The sequence below is a fragment of the Apodemus sylvaticus genome, chromosome 10, assembly GCF_947179515.1.
Source record: "Apodemus sylvaticus chromosome 10, mApoSyl1.1, whole genome shotgun sequence".
Classification (NCBI taxonomy): domain Eukaryota; kingdom Metazoa; phylum Chordata; class Mammalia; order Rodentia; family Muridae; genus Apodemus; species Apodemus sylvaticus.
In genome coordinates, this window is record NC_067481.1 from 17,773,474 (window position 1) to 17,794,789 (window position 21,316).

The following is a 21,316-nucleotide window of genomic DNA, read 5'->3' on the forward strand; positions in this document are numbered from 1 at the left end:
GTTGAGGCTAACCTAGGTCTCCCAGTGTGGATGAGGATGCTGTCAACTCCTGATCCTCCTGCTTTCCAAGAGCTAGGCAAGCAGTCTACCAACTGAACTACATTCCCAGCACAGACTCACCTTTATCTGTTTTCTGAGAGTCTCACTATGTAGCAGAGTTTGGTCTAAATTCTCAGTCCTTATTTTTCAGGCCCTAGGAGCTGGCATTATAGGCATATGCCCTGCTGCCTGTCTCCTGAGTGCATTTTTAAAGTAACCATTTGAACATAGATAAAATTTTAGTTTCACCTTTTTTGGGGGCAGAGGTGAGGGTCAAGACAGGGTTTCTCTGCGTAGCCCTGGCTGTCCTGAAACTCGAGATCCGCCTGCCTCTGCCTCCCAAGAGCTGGGATTAAAGGCGCGTGCCACCACTGCCCAGCAGTTTTAATTTTCTATAAATGAAGCTTTATGTCTCTTTGTTCCTGCTATTTTGTGTGGGTTCTTCAGTGGTTCTTCCTATCTCCTAACAATAGGATCTTTTCTGGCTCAGCCCAGCTTCTCCTGGCTCAGCAGCCTTTTCTTTTCACTGCTCAGTTTCTTCACCAACTGCCTTCTCCTCTCCAACCCTTCTCAGTCTTCTTTCTTCTGTCCCAACTGTCTTCTCTGTCCCTACTCTGCTGCCACCTGGACCCTATTCTCTTCCTACTCCTCTGTCTCCAGAAGTCCAAGAGTTAACTGACACTAAAGGTCATAGGGTCAAGCAGTTCTAACGGCTAAGCATTCCCAAAGAGTCAGTTGACTAACCATTGTGGATCCTTTAAAGGGCCAGGCATACAAATAAATTGGGTGTCAAGGAAAGTCATACCACCCAAGTCTACTCACTCTCAGCTCAGCAGCTGCTCCAATAGAAACTGCTTAGAATAATTGGGGGACTTTCTTATTTTAAGAATCATATAATTCAATATAATATTGAATATGAAATTGTGTATAATATACAAGTATATGAATAAATATAACAAATAATATAAATGATATAAATATTAAATAATATGTTAATGAGTGATCAATATTAAATATAAATATATTCAGTATATATTTAAGCATATAATCTAGAGGCTTGGTGTCACATGCCTCTCATCCCAGCACTCAAGCAGCAGAGGCAGGCAGATCTCTGAGTTTGAGGCCTACCTTATCTACATATACCTCTGGGAATACACAAAGAAATGCTGTCTTAAAAAAAAATAGGGGGCAGCTAGAGAGATGCCTCAGCAGTTAACACTGACTGCTCTTCTGAAGGTCCTAAATTCAAATCCCAGCAACCACATAGTGGCTCTCAAACATCTGTAATGAGATCAGATGCCCTCTTCTGGAGAGTCTGAAGACAGCTATAGTGTACTTACATATAATAAATCTTAAAAAAACAAAACAACAACAACAAAAAACTCTGGAAAACTTAAATATAGATGGAACTAGATTTTGGTTTTAGAGGAATGGAGGAAAAAAATTTCCAAATTCATATTAAAAAGTCACAGAGAATCACACATCCACTGGACATACTTGAGACTTATCTATAGCTTTCTCCCCCATGTGAAGATTTCTCTCTAGGTTAATAATGAATCAAGGGAACAGTAAGGTTACTTTAACAGAGAAACTGTGGAGATCTGGGTTAAACTTAAGCAGAATCTTTGATTTACTTCATTATAGAGCCTATAGTACATATATATATGACTGTGACTGTCCCTGAGGATTCGTATTTGAGTTGTGTTTTCCTAACATTTGCTTTTGGAACTACCAAAAGCAAAGTGGTTGGTTGTTAAAGAATTAACTTAGCCGGGAAGTGGTGGCACATGCCTGTAATCCCAGCATTCTAGGAGGCAGAGGCAGACAGATTTCTGAGTTCAAGGCCAGCCTGGTCTACAGAGTGAGTTCCAGGACAGCCAGGGCTACACAGAGAAACACTGTCTCAAAAAAACCAAAATCCAAAAAACCAAAAAAAAAAAAAAAAAAAAAAAGAATTAACTTGTAAACGGGGGTGGGGGGGGGATAGAGGGGGTGGGGGAGGGGGATAGGGGGATGGGGGGTGCACGCCTTTAATCCCAGCACTTGAGAGGCAGAGGCAGGTGGATTTCTGAGTTCAAGGCCAACCTGGTCTACAGAGTGAGTTCCAGGACAGCCAGAGCTACACAAAGAAACCCTGTCTGGAAAAAAAGAAAAAATTAACTTGTAGGAGAAGCATCTTGATGAAGACACCAGAACACTGTAACACATTTTACCTCATCATATATCCTCTGATGCCTCAGACTCTGGAGTAATTTTTTTTTTCGGTTTTGATTTTTGTTTTGTTGTTTTTGAGACAAAGTCTCACTCTACCCTGGGCTGGCAAAAATTTGTAGCAGTCCTCCATCTTTTGCCTCCCATGTTCTGGAATTACAGGTAAGAGTGCCACACTCATCTCTGGCAAACAGATTTTTGAATGTTGCATAATGGTTACCTCCTTCATTAGAAAGGTGATACCAGGGCCAAAGAGATGGTTTATCAAGGCTGAAGAGATAGCTCAGCTGGTAAGAAACAGGCTCACAAGCAAAAGCATAAGAGCTGGTTTAATGGGTATAGACACTCACCACCACCAAGCCTCAATATGATTCCTCTGATATGGTAGACAGAAACTACAGGCTGTCCTCCTCTGACCTCCACTAACACACTGTGCCCCCCCCACACACACACTGTTTGGGGCTGAGGGGTGGGGAGGGAGATGCTAACTTTGGACATGATGCTCACACCTTTAATATCTCAGCAGCTGAGAGGCTTAGGCAGGTGGATTGTTCATGGCCGTCCTGATATACAGATTGAGAGCCTGTTTCCAAAAATAAAGCCAGCATAAAGAGTGGGCTGATGGCCAGGCAGTGGTGGTGCACACCTGTAATCCCAGCACTCTGGGAGGCAGAGGCAGGCAGATTTCTGAGTTCGAGGCCGGCCTGGTCTACAGAGTGAGTTCCAGGACAGCCAGGACTACACAGAGAAACCCTATCTAAAAAAAAAACAAAACAAAACAAAAAAAAGTGCGCTGATGGCACCCAGGTACCTGTGTGTTTGCACTGCTGCCACCTCCAACCTCTGAAAGATATTGCAGTGTGGCAGCCCAGAACACAGACAGATCCTATGTAAAGCCCTTGATTCTGATCCCAGCCTCGCCCTTTAAAGGATGTGAACACAGGGCAATTGGAAGATTGAGTGAAATAGTTTAAAGTTTGGCTGAGTGAAAGTGTTAAAGTATCTTTTATTCTCCTGTAGTAATTATCTCCAAGGCTACTGCCTACATCTCTAACCTAGGCCTAGTCCTGGAAGCTTCTAACCTCCATACTATGTTATCTAGGCCTAGTATGTTTTCAGCTTGAGATTTACTGCTGAATAAGCTCAGTCTTTCTTGTTGTCTCTGAGCTCTGGCTAGCTGGTCAACTCAGCTGTTCTAGTTCAGACTCCTCTCCAAGGCGACTGATACACGACCAAGGCAAGTCTTATAACAGACAACATTTAATTGGGGCTGGCTTACAGGTTCAGAAGTTTGGTTTGGAATCATCAAGTAAAGAGCATGGCAGCATCCAGGCAGGCCCAGTACAGGAGAAGCTGACAGCTCTACATCTTCATCTGAAGGCTGCTAGCATGAGGGTATTATGCCCACCCTACAATGACACAGCAACTCCAACAGGATAAGACTTCCTAATAGGGCCACTCCCTAAGCCAAATATACAAACTACCACATTCCACTCCCTGGCCCCCACAGACTTGTTCAAACATATGAGTCTATGGGGGGGGGCACACCTAAATGTAGCATATGCAAATACATTTAGTCCAACTTCCAGAGTCCCCAGAGTCTATAGCGTTCAACAATGTTAAAAGTCCAAACTTCAAGGTCTCTTCTGAGATCCATCCAATCACTTAACTGTAATCCCCAAAGCAAAACAGGAAACCAGTTGGGCAAACTCCAAACTCTGCAACTCCATGTCTGATATAACAGTCTTCAGATCTCCAACTCCCTTTTCTGTTGCAGGAATTATTTAAAAGATGGAACCATCATGTTCCTGTGCTTTTGCCTCTAACTCTCTGCCTGGTGGCCTGGTCATCCATGCACTGGAGATTCAGAGATTCACTGGCCTGGCACTCCCGAAATGTCTCCACCCAGCTCGATAGGTTCCCAATGTGTGTGTGTGGGGGGGGGGGGGGCGGGGTCACTACCACACCAACCCTGTGCTTCAGATCTCCCACAGCCTTTGTGGTGCACATCTGGCAAACCCACGCTTTGCCACTGTACCGTTCTCTCTGAACTCAGACGTGCCACTGTGTGAAGGAAAACACAACACAAAATTAGTTCAGAAACAATGGTAACTCAGTCTTGGGGCACAAAAACTAAAATGTAATCTTGTAAGCCTTATTAAAATCTGATTCCTCCAGTAGCGGATCTGCCATGATACTAGGAAAGTATCAACTATATCTTACCCTCTGCTGTCCAAGCTCCAAAAAGAAGTAACTTTCACCTGCTTCCTCTCTCCTTCTATCCAACATGGAAGTCCTGCCTACTCACCCAATCATTGGCTCCTTTATTCCCTAGGGGATTGGTTCACAAAAACAGCACCAAGCCTAGTCACAACACTTTTCATCGTTTTTCTCCTGGGCTGGTTGCACTCTGTTAGCAGCTTTCCTCAGCAGATAGCCCATGGCTCTGGCATCTCAAACATTTTGGGGTTTCCAAGGCATCTTCAATGTTACATCTTCTTGAAGCGCTGTTGTCACTTCTCCAGCTCTGTTCTCTATAGCGTTCTAAGGTTCATCTACTCCACTGATGTTTTTCTTGGTGACCATCCCATGGCATTGACATCTCCAATATGCTGGAGTCTTCAGCCGCAACCAGGCTTCACTTATATCCTCTCACCGGCTCTCTTCATGGTGCCAAGCCTCAACTCCCTTGCATGACTCCTTCAGTCCTGGGCCATCAATTGCAACTGAGGCTATACCTTCACCAATGGCCTTCCATAGCCTCTCACAGTGCTGAGCCTCAGCTGCTCTTCATGACCCCTTCATGCCTTCAAAACCAGTACCACCTGGGTGATACTTACACATTACCAAGTCCAGCTGCAGCAGGAGATAAAACCTTGGCTCTCTCTGGAACACAGTTTCTTTACGTTCTCAGAAAACACTTCCCAGAAGATTTTTGTTGGCCTCTTCTTAATCACAGCTAATTTCTTAGCTCCAGCTAACCAGCATCAGTTGTCCCAGTAATCCCTTCCATTTTTCTCTCCCCTCCCCCCACACACAGGGTTTCTCTGTATAGCCCTGGCTGTCCTGGAACTCACTCTGTAGACCAGGCTGGCCTTGAACTCAGAAATCCGCCTGCCTCTGTCTCCCAAGTGCTGGAATTAAAGGCGTGCACCACCACTGCCCAGTGTATTTTTTTTCTTATTTAAGGTTTATTTATGTACTATGTAAACAGCATTCTGCCTACATGTGTGTCTATACACCAGAAGAGGGCACCAGATCTCATTTTTGATGGGTATGAGCCAGCATGTGGTTGCTGGGAATTGAACTCAGGACCTCTGGAAGAGCAGACAGAGACAGGGCTCTTAACCTCTGAACCATTTCTCCAGCCCACTCTATTTTTCACTCTAAAGCCAGAGCCACATAGCTGAAACTTCAGTGTTCTGCTGTTTGCTGGGGCTGGTGCATGGCCCACACCCTTATTTTATTACCAGCTTTCTTTTCTGACCCCTTCTCTGCCTAAGCTTGGCTTTTGTGGAACTTGCTATGTAGATTGACCTTGAACTCATGGATCTGCATGCCAGGCTCCTAAATACTGGGATTAAAGGGGTGGTCCACCAAGCCTGGATTTAATTTTTTATTCAACTAGAACTTTGTTGTGTTCAAGGCTGGTCTGGAACTGAGATCTGTTTGTTTTTGCCTCCTGGGATTAAAGGCTTGTACTACCACGCTTGGATCTAAATTTAGCTGGGTGGGGGTCTTGCCCAAAGGTCACTACTGCCTTAATTCAATTTGTTTTTGTTTTTGTTTGATTTTGGTTTTTTCGAGACAGAGATTCTCTGTATAGCCCTGGCTGTCCTGGAACTCACTCTGTAGACCAGGCCAGCCTCGAACTCAGAAATCTGCTTGCCTCTGCCTCCCAGAGTGCTGGGATTAAAGGCATGCGCCACCACCGCCCGGTGCCTTAATTCAATTTGATATCCTTGAACACAGGATTCAGCTCGATTTCACTTCCTGGTGCCCCTAAATACTCAAACCATATATTTTATATTTTTCCTTTCTCAAGATAATGTTTGTTTACAATGCTCTTCATGAGACAATCAGAGAACAAAAAAGTCTATGATAGTCGTTTCTGAGACTTCCGTTGTCAATGCAATTAAGTTTAGTCTCGGCTCCTTAGTGTCAGGCAGACTCTTTAGACAAGGGCAAAAACTAGCCACATTCTTCACCAAAATACCACAAAAATAGTCTCTAGGCCACGTATTGAAATTCTCCACTGAAACCTCTTGGGCCAGGTCCACAAAATTCAAATCACTCTTAGTAACAAAGTCTTTCATATTCCTACTAGGATAGCCATTAAGTCCCATTTAAAGCATTCCACTGATTTCCAAATCCAAAGTCTCAAAATCCACACTCTTCTAAACAGAAACATGTTCAGGCCTATCACAGCAATACCCCACTCCTGGTACCAACTTCTATCTTAGGGTTTTACTGCTATGAACAGACACCATGACCAATGCAAGTCCTATAAAAGACATTTAATTGGGGCTGGCTTACAGGTTCAGAGGTTCAGTCCAGTATCGTCAAGGCAAGAGCATGGCAACATCTAGGCAGGCATGGTGCAGGAGAAGCTAAGAGTTCTACATCTTCATCTGAAGGCTGCTAGTGGAAGACTGAGTTCCAGGAAGCTACAGTGAGGGTCTTAAGCCCATGCCCACAGTGGCATACCTACTTCAACAAGGCCATACCTTCTAATAGGGCCACTCCCTGGCCAACCTATACAAACCATCACACTGACTGATTCAATTTGGCTTCTCTCCTGTCTCTGCTTTTTTTTTTTTTTTTCTCTGCTTGGCTTCTTAATAACTTTGGCAATAAGTTCTAATTTCCTGGTACCTTCACATTCTCTGGTTTGTTCCATTCCCACCTGTGTCTAGCTTATTCTCTCTCTGCAGCCTGTCTCTGTACAGCTGTCCCAGTAAAACTGCCTCCTCATTCTCTGCACTGCCCCTTAAGTAGCTTGCCTTTCCTCTCTCTTCTCGTGAGAGTTGGGCATATCCTATTCTGTTTTTCTCTGATTCATCACTTTGTCTGCCACTCAATTAGAAATCACTTTCAAACATGGGTGCTTTCTTGTACAAACTAACTTTACCTTCATTGTTTAGGATTAAAGGTATGTACTAAAAGCCTGTCTATATTTTCACTGGAGGAGTTAATGCTAAGGGTAAGCAACACAACTAGACACTTTTTTCCAGTAAATTATACAACCTCTGAGTTCATAGTATGATCAACTATCCTGCAACATTTATGTACCAGAGAGTAATCTCTGAATTAATGGTCTTCAGCATAACTTCACATTTCTGCCAGGGACCTAAGCAATTGTCATTAAGTTGGTTAGGTTATTAAGTTGTCAAATAGGTTATCAATGGATTGAATTTAGTGATAGTATTCGAAGTAAAACTGAGGTCATTTTAATATAAACATTACATTTTGGAGGGTGACTATGAGATTTTGAACACTGTAACAAATATCTGAGAAAATGACTTGCAGATGCTTGGCTTTATTCAAGGCCTCCATCTCAAGAGATTTCAGCCCCTGGTCCTTGGCTCCATTCTTTTATGTCAGAGGGCATGATGGAGTAGAGTTGCTCATCTTGTAACAGGGACCTATTTCTTCCATCAAAGGACTATTTGTTTATGAACTAATAAGTAGATTGGTCATTGTTGAAGTTAATACCCTTATAATCCAACCACCTCCCAAAAGTGCCACCACAGTAAGACCAAGTCTTAAGTACAGAAGTCCTTTGGAAGAACACTACATATCTAAACACTAAAAAATAGAATCTCTTAATTTATGTTCATCTGCTACCCTGTGAATTGAGGGGCCTCAGACTTTGTATTGCTGGATATAGAAATCAAGGCCTATACCTCCAGCCACAGGCCTGACAGGATTGTCAGTGGTCAGTGGGAAAAAAGGCAGTGATCTGACTGTTTCATCTCACCACCTCTGTTTCCTCAGATGAAAACTGTGACCCTGATTCCATGAGCAGTATTAAAGTTGATGCAGCATCCAGGAACTACCAAGTAGCTGGCCGACAGAGTGGGCATGCCTTCAATCTTATTTCCTGCCTTCTTCCCATTTCTAGCAAAATGGAGAAGTACTTGCAGGAAAGTACGCTATGGATTAACACCCTAGCACTCAGCGTCCCCAAGACTCAGCACTGCCGGTCATCTGTTATGCTCTCTGCTCCCTGTCTAGTGGTTTGGAAGCCCTGCTTAAGCCAGGTGAACATATATCCCAACCCCATGCTTGGAAGCGAACCCAGAGCCTTGCATTTGCTAGGTGGCAAGGAATGCACTGGTGAAGTCGATCCCCCACACCCTGAGCAAGTCCTGACACACATGTCTCACCTATCAAGCCACAAGCTCTCTCCACATCCCACTGATACTGAGCAATCTTCCTGTTCTCTGAAGAGCAGCCTCCCTTCTCTCGTGTCCTCTTTTAAGCTTGTCTCCATATTTTTTAAATCATTGTCATGCTCCCTCTTTCTAATAGCTAAAATGCAAGAGTGGCATAAACTCTGCTTTAAGAAGTCCCCACTGGCCAGGCGGTGGTGGCGCACGCCTGTAATCCCAGCACTCCGGGAGGCAGAGGCAGGTGTATTTCTGAGTTCAAGGCCAGCCTGGTCTACAGAGTGAGTTCCAGGACAGCCAGGGCTATACAGAGAAACCCTGTCATGAAGAAAACCAAATCCAAAAAAAAAAAAAAAAAAAAAAAAAGTCCCCACTGCTATACTGAATCATCTGGTCTACCCTTTGTTGCCCCGTCTCCTTCATGTTCTGAGGCAGGAATTCCTAAAGCCTCGGCTGCCATCTGAAACTAAGCAAGACTGACGTTGAACTCCCATCCTTCTGTCTTTACCTCCTGAACAGTAGGATACTGACCTGTGCCACATACCCAGACCATATTAGTCTTTCTCAGAGCAAAACTGGAGAGAGAGAGAGAGAGAGAGAGAGAGAGAGAGAGAGAGAGAGAGAGAGAATGACAAGAACTGTATTCAGTTGGATGTGGTGGCTCGTATCTGTAATTCCAGCACTCAGGACACAAGCAGGAAGAGCCTGGTGGACATGGAGTTCTACACCAGCCAGGGCTAATTCAAAGCTTTATTCTCAAAAACCCTGTAAGCAAAAATGAAAAAGAAAAAACAGAAACTGACAAATTATAAGAACAAAAGAAGCACCTCAGTTTTTCCCATTTACTTATTTTTTTCTTTTTGGTTTCTTTCAAGACAGTTTCTCTCTGTAGCCCTGGCTGTCCTGGAACTCACTCTGTAGACCAGGCCGGCCTCGAACTCAGAAATCCACCTGCCTCTGCCTCCCGAGTGCTGGGATTAAAAGCGTGTGCCACCACTGCTTGGCTCCCATTAACTTTTTTTAATCCTTAGGGAGGCTGAGACCTGGGATTTTAATCTACAGTGGACTTTCCTGCAGGCACTTGGTTGATGGCACGCCTACTCTATCTACCCACATCAGCCATAGTTACTAGATAGTTACCAGATGTCATATCAACTTTAACACTGCTCATGGAATCATGGCCACAGTTTTCAGATGTGGAAACAGGTGGTTTGAGAATGGATCATGTGGAGATCAGGCCCAGAGCCTCGAACATATTAGATAAGCACTCTACCACAGAGCTACTTTCCAGGCTAAGTAATGATTCTTTGTGCATAACACAGCTCACAGGAGAGCAGGGATCTGATATGCATTTCCACAGAAAAGAAAGAGATCCGCAGTCAGTGGCAGGCAGGTCCAGACTAAATAGGTGTGAGTAAAGCCTCAAGAATCTGGAGGGGCCCTGCCAGAGCCTTACACATACAGAGGCAGATGCTACCAACCAACTATTGGACTGGGCATGGGGTCCCCAATGGAGGAGCTGGAGGGTGGTCCAGAGGAGCTGAAGGGGTTTACAGCCCCATGGGAAGAACAATGATTTTGGCCACCCAGACTCCCCAGGAATCCCAAGGACTAAACCTTCAACCAAGGGGTACATATGGTTCCAGCCAAAAAATGTGGCAGAGGAAGGCTTTGTTGGAGTGGTCCTTGGTCAGGTAAAGGCTCAACAGAGGCCCCAACAAAGGGAAACCCAGGTGGGGGAGGAGGGAGTGTGTTGGGTAGAGAGGCATATACATGGAGGCAAGGGGAAGGAGGAAAGGGAGGGGTTGGGGGTCTTAGGGGAGGGGGGATATCGGAAAGGTTTTACCATTGGCAATGTAAATGAAGACGATATTCAATAAAAAAAATTAAAAAAAAAGAATTGATCATGTAGTGGAGATGAAAAGGACTCTAAAGTGTTCCTGGAAGATAGTGAGGTCTGTGGGTTTTGGATAGTACTATACTAGTACTACTACTACTAATAATTAGTTGGATGCCTTTATAACACAATAATAATTAGTAGTAGTAGTATTTTATTATTATGACTATGATTATGATGATGATTATTTTATGAGATAGAAAGGAACAGAGAGAGAAGAGCAACTTTTGACTGTCACTGTCACAACAGCAGGTATTTGTACTCTACAATGAGTCTTAACTGTCCACAAAGCAGGCTGCCTCTTACGAATGTACAGTTGGGGAAGGGGCTCCACTAATGCCAAACTGAATCAGTGGGAACATTTGGGTGTACACATTAAAACATGAAATCATAATAACTAAGCCAGACCACCTTTAATGGGAGAACCAGACATTTTGGCAGAAACTTGCCTCATGCTAAGGAGCTTTGGGATGGTTGGGAATGTGGACCAAGGGTCAGTAAATTACAGCCTCCAGGCCCCATTTGCCCTACCTGTATTTGCATGGATTTCAAGCTAAGGATGATCTTTATGCTTTTGTTGGGTTGCATTATGTTGTCCAAAATGATGCAGAACTCCTCTCTTGGGCTCAAGAGAGCAACCTGAAAAGCAACTAGGGCAACAGGCCTGCTCCTGTCTTAGGTTTTAAATAGTAGAAAGATATGTTTCATGACATGTGAAAAGTATATATGAATTATCCAAACTCAAGTTGGATGCCTTTATAACACAACCACACATTCCTTTCAATTCCAGCTCACTGGAAAAGAAGCTTTTACTCTAGGACTCAGGAAGCAGATGCAAGAGGATCTCTGGGAAATTTGAAGCCAGACTGTACTACATAGTGAGTTCCAGGCCAACAGGGAAATACAGTAGACCCTGTCTCAAACTAACTAACTAACTAACTAACTAACTAACTAACTAATTAAGTAACTAATTAACTAAAAAACACAAACCAACCAAAACAAAAACCAACCAACCCCAAAAAAAACCAAAAACAAAAAAACCCAAACCGACAACAACAACAACAACAACAACAACAAAAACCCAAGTCAACTGTGTTCCTTTGGACACCTACTGAAATGCAGGTTCTGAGTCAGACAGGCCCTTTCCTGCAGCTTTCTGCCCAGGTGGTGGAGGTCTTAACCTGAGCCCCGGTCAGGGTCATCTATCCAACCTCAATAAGCCATTTAATAAAAGCCAAACTAAAAGTTGAAAGTATAAAAAAAAGATTTATTCAATGTGACCATATTAGGAAGAGGGACAAAGAGATCTAGAGAGCCTCTAGATCCATTTTAGGGGTACTGAAGTAAGACTAAAGTCTCCAGAGAAAGCCAAGGAATTTCACATCAAAGCAGTCCTGGTCAAGGTGCGGCCCTTCCCACCATTGGCCAATCCTGTACAATAGTCTAACAAGTCAATCGTTGTTTTGCTTTTCACCTATATAGGGTTTCTCTGTGTAGCCCTGGCTGTCCTGGAACTAACTTTGTAGACCAGACTGGCTTCAAACTCAGAGATCAACCTGCCTCCAACTGCCCAGTGCTTAGACTAAAGTCTGTACCACTACTACCCAGCCTGACAAGATTTTAAGACTGTGAAGTCTCCTCAGGAAAGGCAACTGTTCCCCATGTCCCCTGCCCCAGACCCAGCCCATCCCCCACCCCCAGCTGTATTCCTGGGGAAATTCCTATGTCTTTGTTTCAGTTGTCTGATAGAGGGGGAGAACACTGTTCCTGCCAGGTCTGTCACACCAATGCTGCCACCTCCTGCTACCAGAAGACAGCCTGGGCTATTCCTTTGCAAGAGTTGTAGTGAGTGCTTCTGAGGGAAACCAATAGTACTAGAAAATGTAACTTCCCATCCCTGCACAGCTGGTTGCTCTCAATGAGCCTACCTTGGGGTTGTAAGGGTTAAGTGAGACAATGTAGCTGGAGATGGGTACCCAGAGAGTCTGAAGGAATGATGTACCTAGAAGAGAAGGAGAGAGGGATACAGTGGCCCCCATGTGGCCAGGAATGACCAAAGCCATCAGGCTGGGGACTGGCCTTCTCCAAGTTTTGGCACCATCTTCTAGGTTATTTAGTAAGACTCCCCAAAACCAAGGGTGCCCCAACATCCCACACCTCGGAAGGCAACACCCAAATCACTCTGAGAAATGGTCTCGATACAATAACATGAGGATTTTTTTATTCCAGAATTCTGGGTTCCACAGCTATACACCGCACAGGGCTAGAGGACTATGGACCACGAGTGCCAAATTGCGACAGCCTTTATAAGTTTACGGAAAAGCCCATGAATCACAAACCAATCATTTCTTAGCATGGAGAGCCCTTAAAATGTGAGCCAATTGATTTGTACCACTCCATAGTTTTTAGGCCAATCAGTTTAAATTATTGGAGCCCACGCTCAGTGGACCAATTAGTTTCCTATTTTCTTGAATGTCTATAGCTGCATGAACTCCTGCATAGGGGTAATGGCATAAGCAGTTTACAGAAGCAAGATAAGCTTAGCCTATTTCCAGTTACCTTGTGGGGCCAGGATCACCTATTCAAGGCCTTTCTGCTAGGTCTAAACAAAGGGCAGGCTCTGGAATGTGACCTTTTACCTAGTTTCTAACAAAGCGAGATAGCATTTTAAACTGCTGACTTCTTGGGGTCATTAGATTAGGCTCTATTATTTTCTATCCTTTCACTCCCCACTTCTTCTCTTGTTAATAGTTCTAATCTTAGAACTATAGAGCTAAATCTCTGACTCTATATATTCTGGATTGTCCTGCCCTAAATCTCTGATATTGTTGGCGTAGCATAAGAATCTGCACAGCAATTATTCGTTCCCTAATAAAAACTATTAACCGGTTAATCACACAGGTTCCAATTGTAAGCAAAAGGAGTAAAATTACAAAGGGTCTCATCAAAGCAGAAAGCAGGGTGGATAAAGGGTACAAGATAAGGGCCTTTCCACCAAGTCTCAAGGTATTCTGTGCAGTGGCGTCTAACGTAGACCGAACCTCCAACTTGGAAATGACTTGCAAGTCTCTTTCTCCTGAGTAGGCTTTCCATGCTCGCTGCCTCACCCACTCGATGGCCTTGAGCCTAGAGAACAAAAGCCTGAAGCAAAAAGGGTAGGAGAGCTATTTAATTATTAACACCAGTCTCTGTGGTCAATTTGGTAAGGGTTTCTTTCATCAGGGTTCCAGCAACAGTTCCTGAAGCCTTCTTATACAGATCCAGTCACCTATCTGGAAGCATTGAGGTGTCTCTGGCATGCCTGGAGCATTTAAGGCAAATCTCATATTGTGGGACACCTCCTGGGAGGGCCCAGTGGACACCAAAGGAGTTGGGGTATCAAAGAGGACCTCGAGGGGGGGGTCAGGTTAAAATGGTAGGGGCTCTTCAGAAACAAGGGGAGAGGCACCACCCAGCCTGAGCCAGTCTCCAAGGTCAATTTAGTTAAGGTCTTTCATAGCGTTTTGTTTATTCTCTCTACCTGCCTTGAGCCCTGGGGACAGTACATCCAATAATGTTTCCAATTAGTCCCCAATATCTCTGTCAATTTCTGACTTACCTTAGAAACAAAAACAGAACCATTATCTGATCCAATTACCTTGGGCACTCTGAAACTCGGGAAATTTTCTTCTAACCTTGGCAGCTGTTTCCTGCTTCAACCGATCTAGAGAAAAGTATCTATGAATGCTGGAAGATATTTTATAACCATATTCTCCTGCCTTAGTTTTTATAAAACCTCTTAATATATTCTAGACTGTTCTCTTCTAGGTCTTTTACCCTGTTTAATCTTTACTGCATAAGCATTTACTTGCTGGCATATCTTACACTGTTCTACTATCTCTCTAGCCTAAAACCTGAGTCATAAATACATACATTTGGTCTCTTAACTGCCAGGACTAAGTTTTTTTTTTTTTAATCCCCTAAATGAGTCCTTCTGTACATTTGGCCTAGTGAGTCTTTGGCTTACTTTCCCGGGAGTACAGTTCTCCCTTCTTGTGTTCACCCTCTCTTGGTAAAAGTTGGTAGGGTGGCCAGTAATCTCAGTCCTTTTTTAAGTGAGGCTGTTCCTTAATTTTGTCCCATTTCCCAATGGGTGTCTCTTACAGGCCCATAATCAGTATAGGCTCCTGCATATCCATTCCTGGAGCCACTTGCTCTGCCTGGTTATTGCCCATTGAGTCTTTTCCCTTTGGACATCCTGGGCAGTGAATACTCACAGTGGTTGACTTCATTAGGACATCTAAGAGGTCCAATATTTCCTGTTGGTTTCCTCTGATGTGAGCTGTCCTCTTGGCATATATCCCTGTTGACATGGGCTGTGTCAAAGGCATACCTGTTATCCGTGTGGATGTTGATTTTCTTGCTGGTTCCAAGTTTCAAGGTCTTGGTGAGGGCAACAAGCTCCACTTTCTGTGTTGACATGCCAGGGGGTAAAGATTCTTCTACCCAGATGACATTTGTGCCGTCCACCATAGCAGCACCTGTTTCCATCATGGAGAAAACTGCTCCTGTCTGTAGCAACTTTCAGCAGGGGTCAATCTCTCCTTTTGGGCCAGTTAGCTACAGCCCGTTGCACAGGAAGCATATCTGCCCCCCTCCCCATTTTGGAGAGTATGTCTTACTCCAACAGAGAGTAGGAACAGTCTGGGGTGACCCTAAATGAATGGGCTTCCCATCCCATCCCTAGGTCCGCTGTTCTTCGGGTAGTCCATGAATACATTTTGGTGCCAGGGGCTCCTTGGATCCAAGATCTTTTCTTGGAAAGAGCACCATTGGCTTGGAAGACTGAGTGTTGAGCCCCTGTGTCCACCAAGAACTGAATGGGTTTCTCCTTACTCCCATAGTTATCCTGGGTTGGGGGAGGTGGTCAGAAAACCCATCTCCCCTAGTTGCTATCTTCACCCAGGGCTAACACCTGGGTTTGCCATTTGGGGGCACTTTCCCAAGACCTGGGAATTCCTGCTCCTGGCTTCTATTTCTTAGGGCACACTCTGGCTCAGTGGCCTCTTTCCTTGCAGTATGCACACTGGTCCTTTTCTGTCTCCCTTTTCTGCTTTTTCTAACTATTATATCCAGGATTCTCTGTAGCTTCCTTCCTTCTCTGTCATTTTCTTTCTTTTTCTCCATTTCTTTTCCTCCTCTGTCTCCCTGTGTCAGCAAACTGTACTAAATCTCTCTATAGACTTTCTCAATAACCTATACTACTAAATCCTTCTACAGACCTTCTCAGCAACCTGCACCAAATCCCTCTAGCCTCTGCAGCTTTTTTCTTGATATCTCTACTAGCCCTGTCTATAAGAGCCATTATCATAGTAGCTTTATATCCTGAGCCCCTGGATTCATAGCATGTATATTGGCAGAATGCCTCTATGAGCTAGCTGCTCTAGAAAAGCTGCAGCTGACTCATCTGGTCCCTGCTTAACCTTACATACCTTGGTCAAATTCTGGCCTGCCATGCCCTCGAGACCTGTCAGTGGAGTCTGGTGTTGGTGTGTCAGATGCCTCTTACCTTTTGTCTGAAGGGGTAATCTTCTTGGCTTCCTGTATTACAAATAAAACAGTCTCAAAGAGATTAATTAGTCTCTTGGGAAATATACCCTTAGTGAGAGAGCTACCATGGTATCAGGATAGGTGGTCTCAGGTCCTCTCCTGCTCCATTCTGTGGTCCTCTCTAAATATCAATTGAGCAAAATTATTACCATTTTGTAAATTATAAACTATAAGATAGACATAACATCTAGTTTATCATCCCTGTCAATTAAACAGGACCCTTTCATCTGTATTATCTTAAAAGACTGTCAGAATTAACACTTAAGAATTAACATTGTAAGAATTGACTCATGTCCTGGCTTTAAATTTTATGTCACCTGAAAATCATTTATTTAAATCTATATGAGCTTTCTCAGGATTAAACAGCTTGGGCTCTATGTGAGTCTAACAGTCTTCAATACCATCAGAAATCTAAGAGTGACCAATATTAACTAAATATATATATATATATATATATATATATATATATATATATATATATATAGCTTAACACAACTTTTAAGACTTAAATATCAAATTCCATGGATTTTTGACATTTTTTGAAAACCAACTATCTATGTAAAGTAATGTGGACTGTTGTCAAACTATCTTCAGCTATTTCTGATTAAAACCTAGAAAACACCCTAACAATAAACTCAGAGCCTTATATTTCTATTTAGCCCTAAACTCATAGGTTTAAAGATCTCAGATCGGTAAAAATAACAAAGAACTGGGTGTAAATCCTATACTTTTAAATTTAGCATTTATACCAATGAAAACCTTGATTTTTCTATCAAAATAAACCCTGTATCAAATAAGAACTTATGCCTTGAACTTAATACCAATTATAAAGATTTTTATCAAATGAAATTAATTTTATTTTCTCCCCGTTTTAAATCTGACCATTTCTATATTCTCTAGAAAGACCGTTTCTTCAGTCTCAACATGGATGTTGAGATATGAAGGGGAGTGGCATTTTCTGTAATGTAACTCTCAAAACAAGATTTTAGTATCACAAAGACAGATTTTTCATTTGCTATTTTAGAATCTAGTCTTCTGGAGGTCTCTCTTATTTTGACCTCTCTCCCAGAGGAACAATATAACCACAAAGTTTAACATCACATCGATCATAATAATTTAAACAACTTATAATAAAAGAAATAAACCATCTGTACCAATTTAAACCCAAAATTCTCGCACGTGCCACTTTGAGCGTCTTGTTAAGACTTGTTTTCCTTTTCAGGGGGGGCGTCAGAGCCCAAGTATTTTGTCTCTCCTTTTGTTCTAAGTAGGCGCCCTTGAGTCATGTGACCTGATTTTGGCGCCACAGAAGGAGTTGCTTTTCAGTCAAAGTCAAAATAATATTGTCTGTCTAAGTTCAAGAACACAAAACACGATACAAAATAACACCACATAGACAGCCTGACCCTGCCACAGTCAGGCCTCTAGATTCAAGAACACAGAGCAAGGAAAATCACACAATTTGTCCCTAGAGGGGCCCAGTAAACTGCAGGGACCAGAAGCAAAACAAAATGGCTCCCGCCCTTACTGACTCGCTGTTTACAGATGGAGAGCCTTATTCAGCTCTCTCCCAGGTCTAAAGCTTCCTCTAGACCCTCACAGTCTCGACTCTAGCAGCCGCCAGTCGAACGCACCACACCAGAAGCTTGCAAGAAAAACCGTTTGGTTTTCGATTTTTGATAGACAGGGTGTCTCTGTGTAGCCCTGGCTGCCCTAAAACTTGCGTTGGAGACCAGGCTGGCCTGGAACTCATAGAGATCTGCCTGCCCCTACCTTCACAGTACTGAGAATAAAGGCATGCACCACCCCACCCCCACCCCCACCCCGCGGATTTCATTGTTTTGAGATACAGTGTCCTAGAAGGAGGCTGGCCTTGAGTACCTCTTAATCCTCCTCCCTCTACCTCCCAGGTGTTTGCATTTCAGGAAGACATCCATCATTAAGTTCTGTAGTGCTGGAATGAAAACCTAGATTTTTTCATTTACCTGGTGTGTGTGTGTGTGTGATTCACTCAAAAATTGCACCCAGGACTGAGGAATTCTGGTGACTGTTTTTTTTGTTTGTTTGTTTGTTTGTTTTGGGTTTTTTTTCGTTTATTTGTTTTTTGTTTTGTTTTGTTTTGTTTTGTTTTTTTGTTTTGTTTTTGCTTTTTTCGAGACAGGCTTTCTGTGTGTAGCCCTGGCTGTCCTGGAACTCACACTGTAGACCAGGCTGTTCTTCAACTCAGAAATCCACCTGCCTCTCTGCCTCTCAAGTGCTGGGATTAAAGGCGTGTGCCACCACTGCTCGGCTACACTGTTTTATTTCTGTGTTGGCTTGGTTTTGGATTTTTCATAGCCATGGTTTCTCTGTGTGGCCTTGGCTGTCCCAGAACTTGTGCTGAAGACCAGGCACAAGTTAATTTTAAAAAGGGGGGCAGGGAGAGCTCACCTAGGCTCTGGAGCTGGCCCCGCCTAATAGGATCCACCCCTTCCTGTATGTAAAAAAAAAAAAAAAAAAAAAAGGTATATAAAGCCTTGATGGCCGCACTGGCGGCCAGAAGCCTCAGGACTCTCGCTGGGTACAGAAGAGGCAGAGTGGGAGTCAGAGCTCGGATTGCACCTGCGGCCAGAGCCACAGGCAGAGCAGTGGAAGGCGAAAGCAACAGGAGTGCCAGCTTGAACAGGAGCAGCGCAACCCGGGCGGTCAGATTCGGAAGGAGACTGGTTGCAGAAGTCTAGGAGGCGAAGCCAGAGCAGCGTTCGGACACCTCGGTGGCACTCAAAGGACCGGTCCTCACACTCTGACTGGGGAGAGACATAAGGCTCCCGGGCCTAGAAGGGTTCCAGGCGCTCTCGGTCCCCAGAGTCATCAGAATCTAGCTGGGACTCCCCAAGACGCTCCTGGAGTTCCAGAGGAAGCAGCCATGGCCCCGAGGCAGCAGCACAGCCTGCAGGAACGACTGTGGCTTCCTGAGGAGCACAAGCTGCAAAAAGAGCTGCTCAAGGCCCTGGAGACACCCGAGGAGAAGCGCGCACGAAGACTGGCCAAGAAGGAAGCTAAGGAGCTCAAGAAGAGCCAGAGGATGGGCTGGGGCGAGGATCACGTGGGCTACAGCAACAGCGACAACCCCTTTGGAGACAACAACCTGCTGGGCACCTTCATCTGGAAGCAGGCCTTGGAGAAGAAAGGCATCAGCCACCTGGCCGACCAGGAGCTGAAGGAGCACAGCAAGAGGATCCGGGAGGAGAACCGGCTGGAGCTGCACAAGGTCAAAAGGCTGCGGCTAGAGCGGGAACGCGAGCGAGCCAGGCGGGAGCAGGAGCTGGAGTTGCTGCAGCGGGAGAAGGAGGCAGAGCACCTTCAGACCTGGGAGGAGCAGGAGCACAGCTTCTGCTTGCAGCAGGCCAAGCTTCGCTCCCAGATCCGAATCCGAGCGGGGCGGCCCAAGCCCATCGACCTGCTGACCAGGTACATCAGTGCAGAGGAGGACTCGGACCTGGACGTGGGGATGCACGAACCCTGCACCTACCTCAACGGCCTCACGGTGGCAGACTTGGAGGACCTGCTAGAAGACATCCAGGTGTCCATGGACCTGGAGCAGGGCAAGAACGTGGACTTCTGGCGGGACATGACCACCATCACAGAGGATGAGATCGCCAAGCTCCGCAAGCTGGAGGCCTCTGGCCAGGGCCCAGGCGAGCGCCGCCGGGAGACAGTCCACGCAGCGGTCAGCTCCGACGTGCAGGCGGTGTTCAAGGGAAAGACCTACAGCCAGCTGCGGGCCATCTTCCAGGCCATCGAGCGCAAGGTCCGTGCCGGCGGCCCCGGCCTCGACACGGGCTACTGGGAGAGCCTGCTGCAGCCCTTGTGTGCACGCATGGCCAGGGCCAGGCTCCGTGAGCGCCATCGAGATGTTCTTAGACGGAAGCTGTGCCGGCTGAAGCAGGAGCAGGGCGTGGAGAGCGAGCCCCTGTTCCCAGTCCTCAAGCCAGAGCCCAAGGCCACCCCCAGCCCCGAACCTGAAGAGCGGGCCCCCAGCCCCGGGGCTTCAGTGACCCCAGCACCGGGGGAGGCAGATGGCGAGGCCGTGGCGCTGGAGGAGGAGCTGATCCAGCAGAGTCTGGCCGACTTTGATGCTGGCCGCTACAGCCCGCAGCTGCTCAAGGCGCATGAGCTGCCGGCGGGCGCGCAGGTGCTGGAGCCGCAGGAGGACCTGCAGCGCCTGCAGCAGTCCCGCCAGCAGCTTCGGGCCCCAGGGGACGCGAGCGAGAACTCAGAGGACACCTTCCTCCAGCGCGCCAGGGAGGGCATGGGGCGGGACGAGGCGCACTTCAGCCTGGAGGTGCCACTGCCTGGCCGCGCCTACCTGTGGTCCGACAAGTTCAGGCCGCGCAAGCCGCGCTTTTTCAACCGCGTGCACACGGGCTTCGAGTGGAACAAGTACAACCAGACGCACTACGACTCGGACAACCCTCCGCCCAAGATCGTGCAGGGCTACAGATTCAACATCTTCTACCCGGACCTCATCGCGAAGCGCGCCACGCCCGAGTACTTCCTGGAGGCCTGCGAGGACAACCCGGACTTTGCCATCCTGCGCTTCCACGCGGGCCCGCCCTACGAGGACATCGCCTTCAAGATCGTCAGCCGCGAGTGGGACTACTCACACCGCCACGGCTTCCGCTGCCAGTTCGCCAACGCAATCTTCCAGCTCTGGTTCCAGTTCAAGCGCTACCGCTACCGCCGGTGACGCCTGTGGGCTGCGGTCCCTGCCACCCACACCGGGCCCTGCACAGCTCCCGGGTGCCAAGGCCCAGAGGACCAGGAGGCCGCCTTCCGAAGCCCTGGGGATCCGTGGACTGTAGATTGCTGACTGCGCGCAGGCGAGGGCAGGAGAAAAAGGAGGCTAGAGCCTGTGATTGGGCATTGTGAAGGGAAGGTTGGCTGAGAGGTTTAGAGGCGGGACAGAGGGAGAAGAAGATGGAGATGGAGATGGAGAGAAGATGGAACCTGTGGGATCTAGGAACCTGTGGGATCTAAAGACGAACCAGAACCAGGATGTCCTGGGAACAATAGGAATTTGGGATTTCGTAGATGATTAAATCATGTAGGGTTGGCTTGCCTCGTCTAGGTGTGCAGCTTGTGTCAATATCAATTAAGTTTTAAGGTCTTTGTGTGGGTGTTTTGTGGGTTGAGGATTTATTGTAAT

General features: G+C 45.8%; 1 protein-coding gene across 1 annotated transcript; it reads left to right on the plus strand.

The window, feature by feature from the left end:
* The first annotated feature begins 2,462 nt into the window (after nt 1–2,462).
* On the plus strand, nt 2,463–20,857 carry LOC127693581 (cactin-like). The gene is given in 4 exon segments (XM_052194553.1): nt 2,463–2,540; nt 18,668–18,809; nt 18,812–19,017; nt 19,019–20,857. Coding segments are annotated over 4 exon segments (2,265 nt in total).
* Nucleotides 20,858–21,316: the final 459 nt, after the last annotated feature.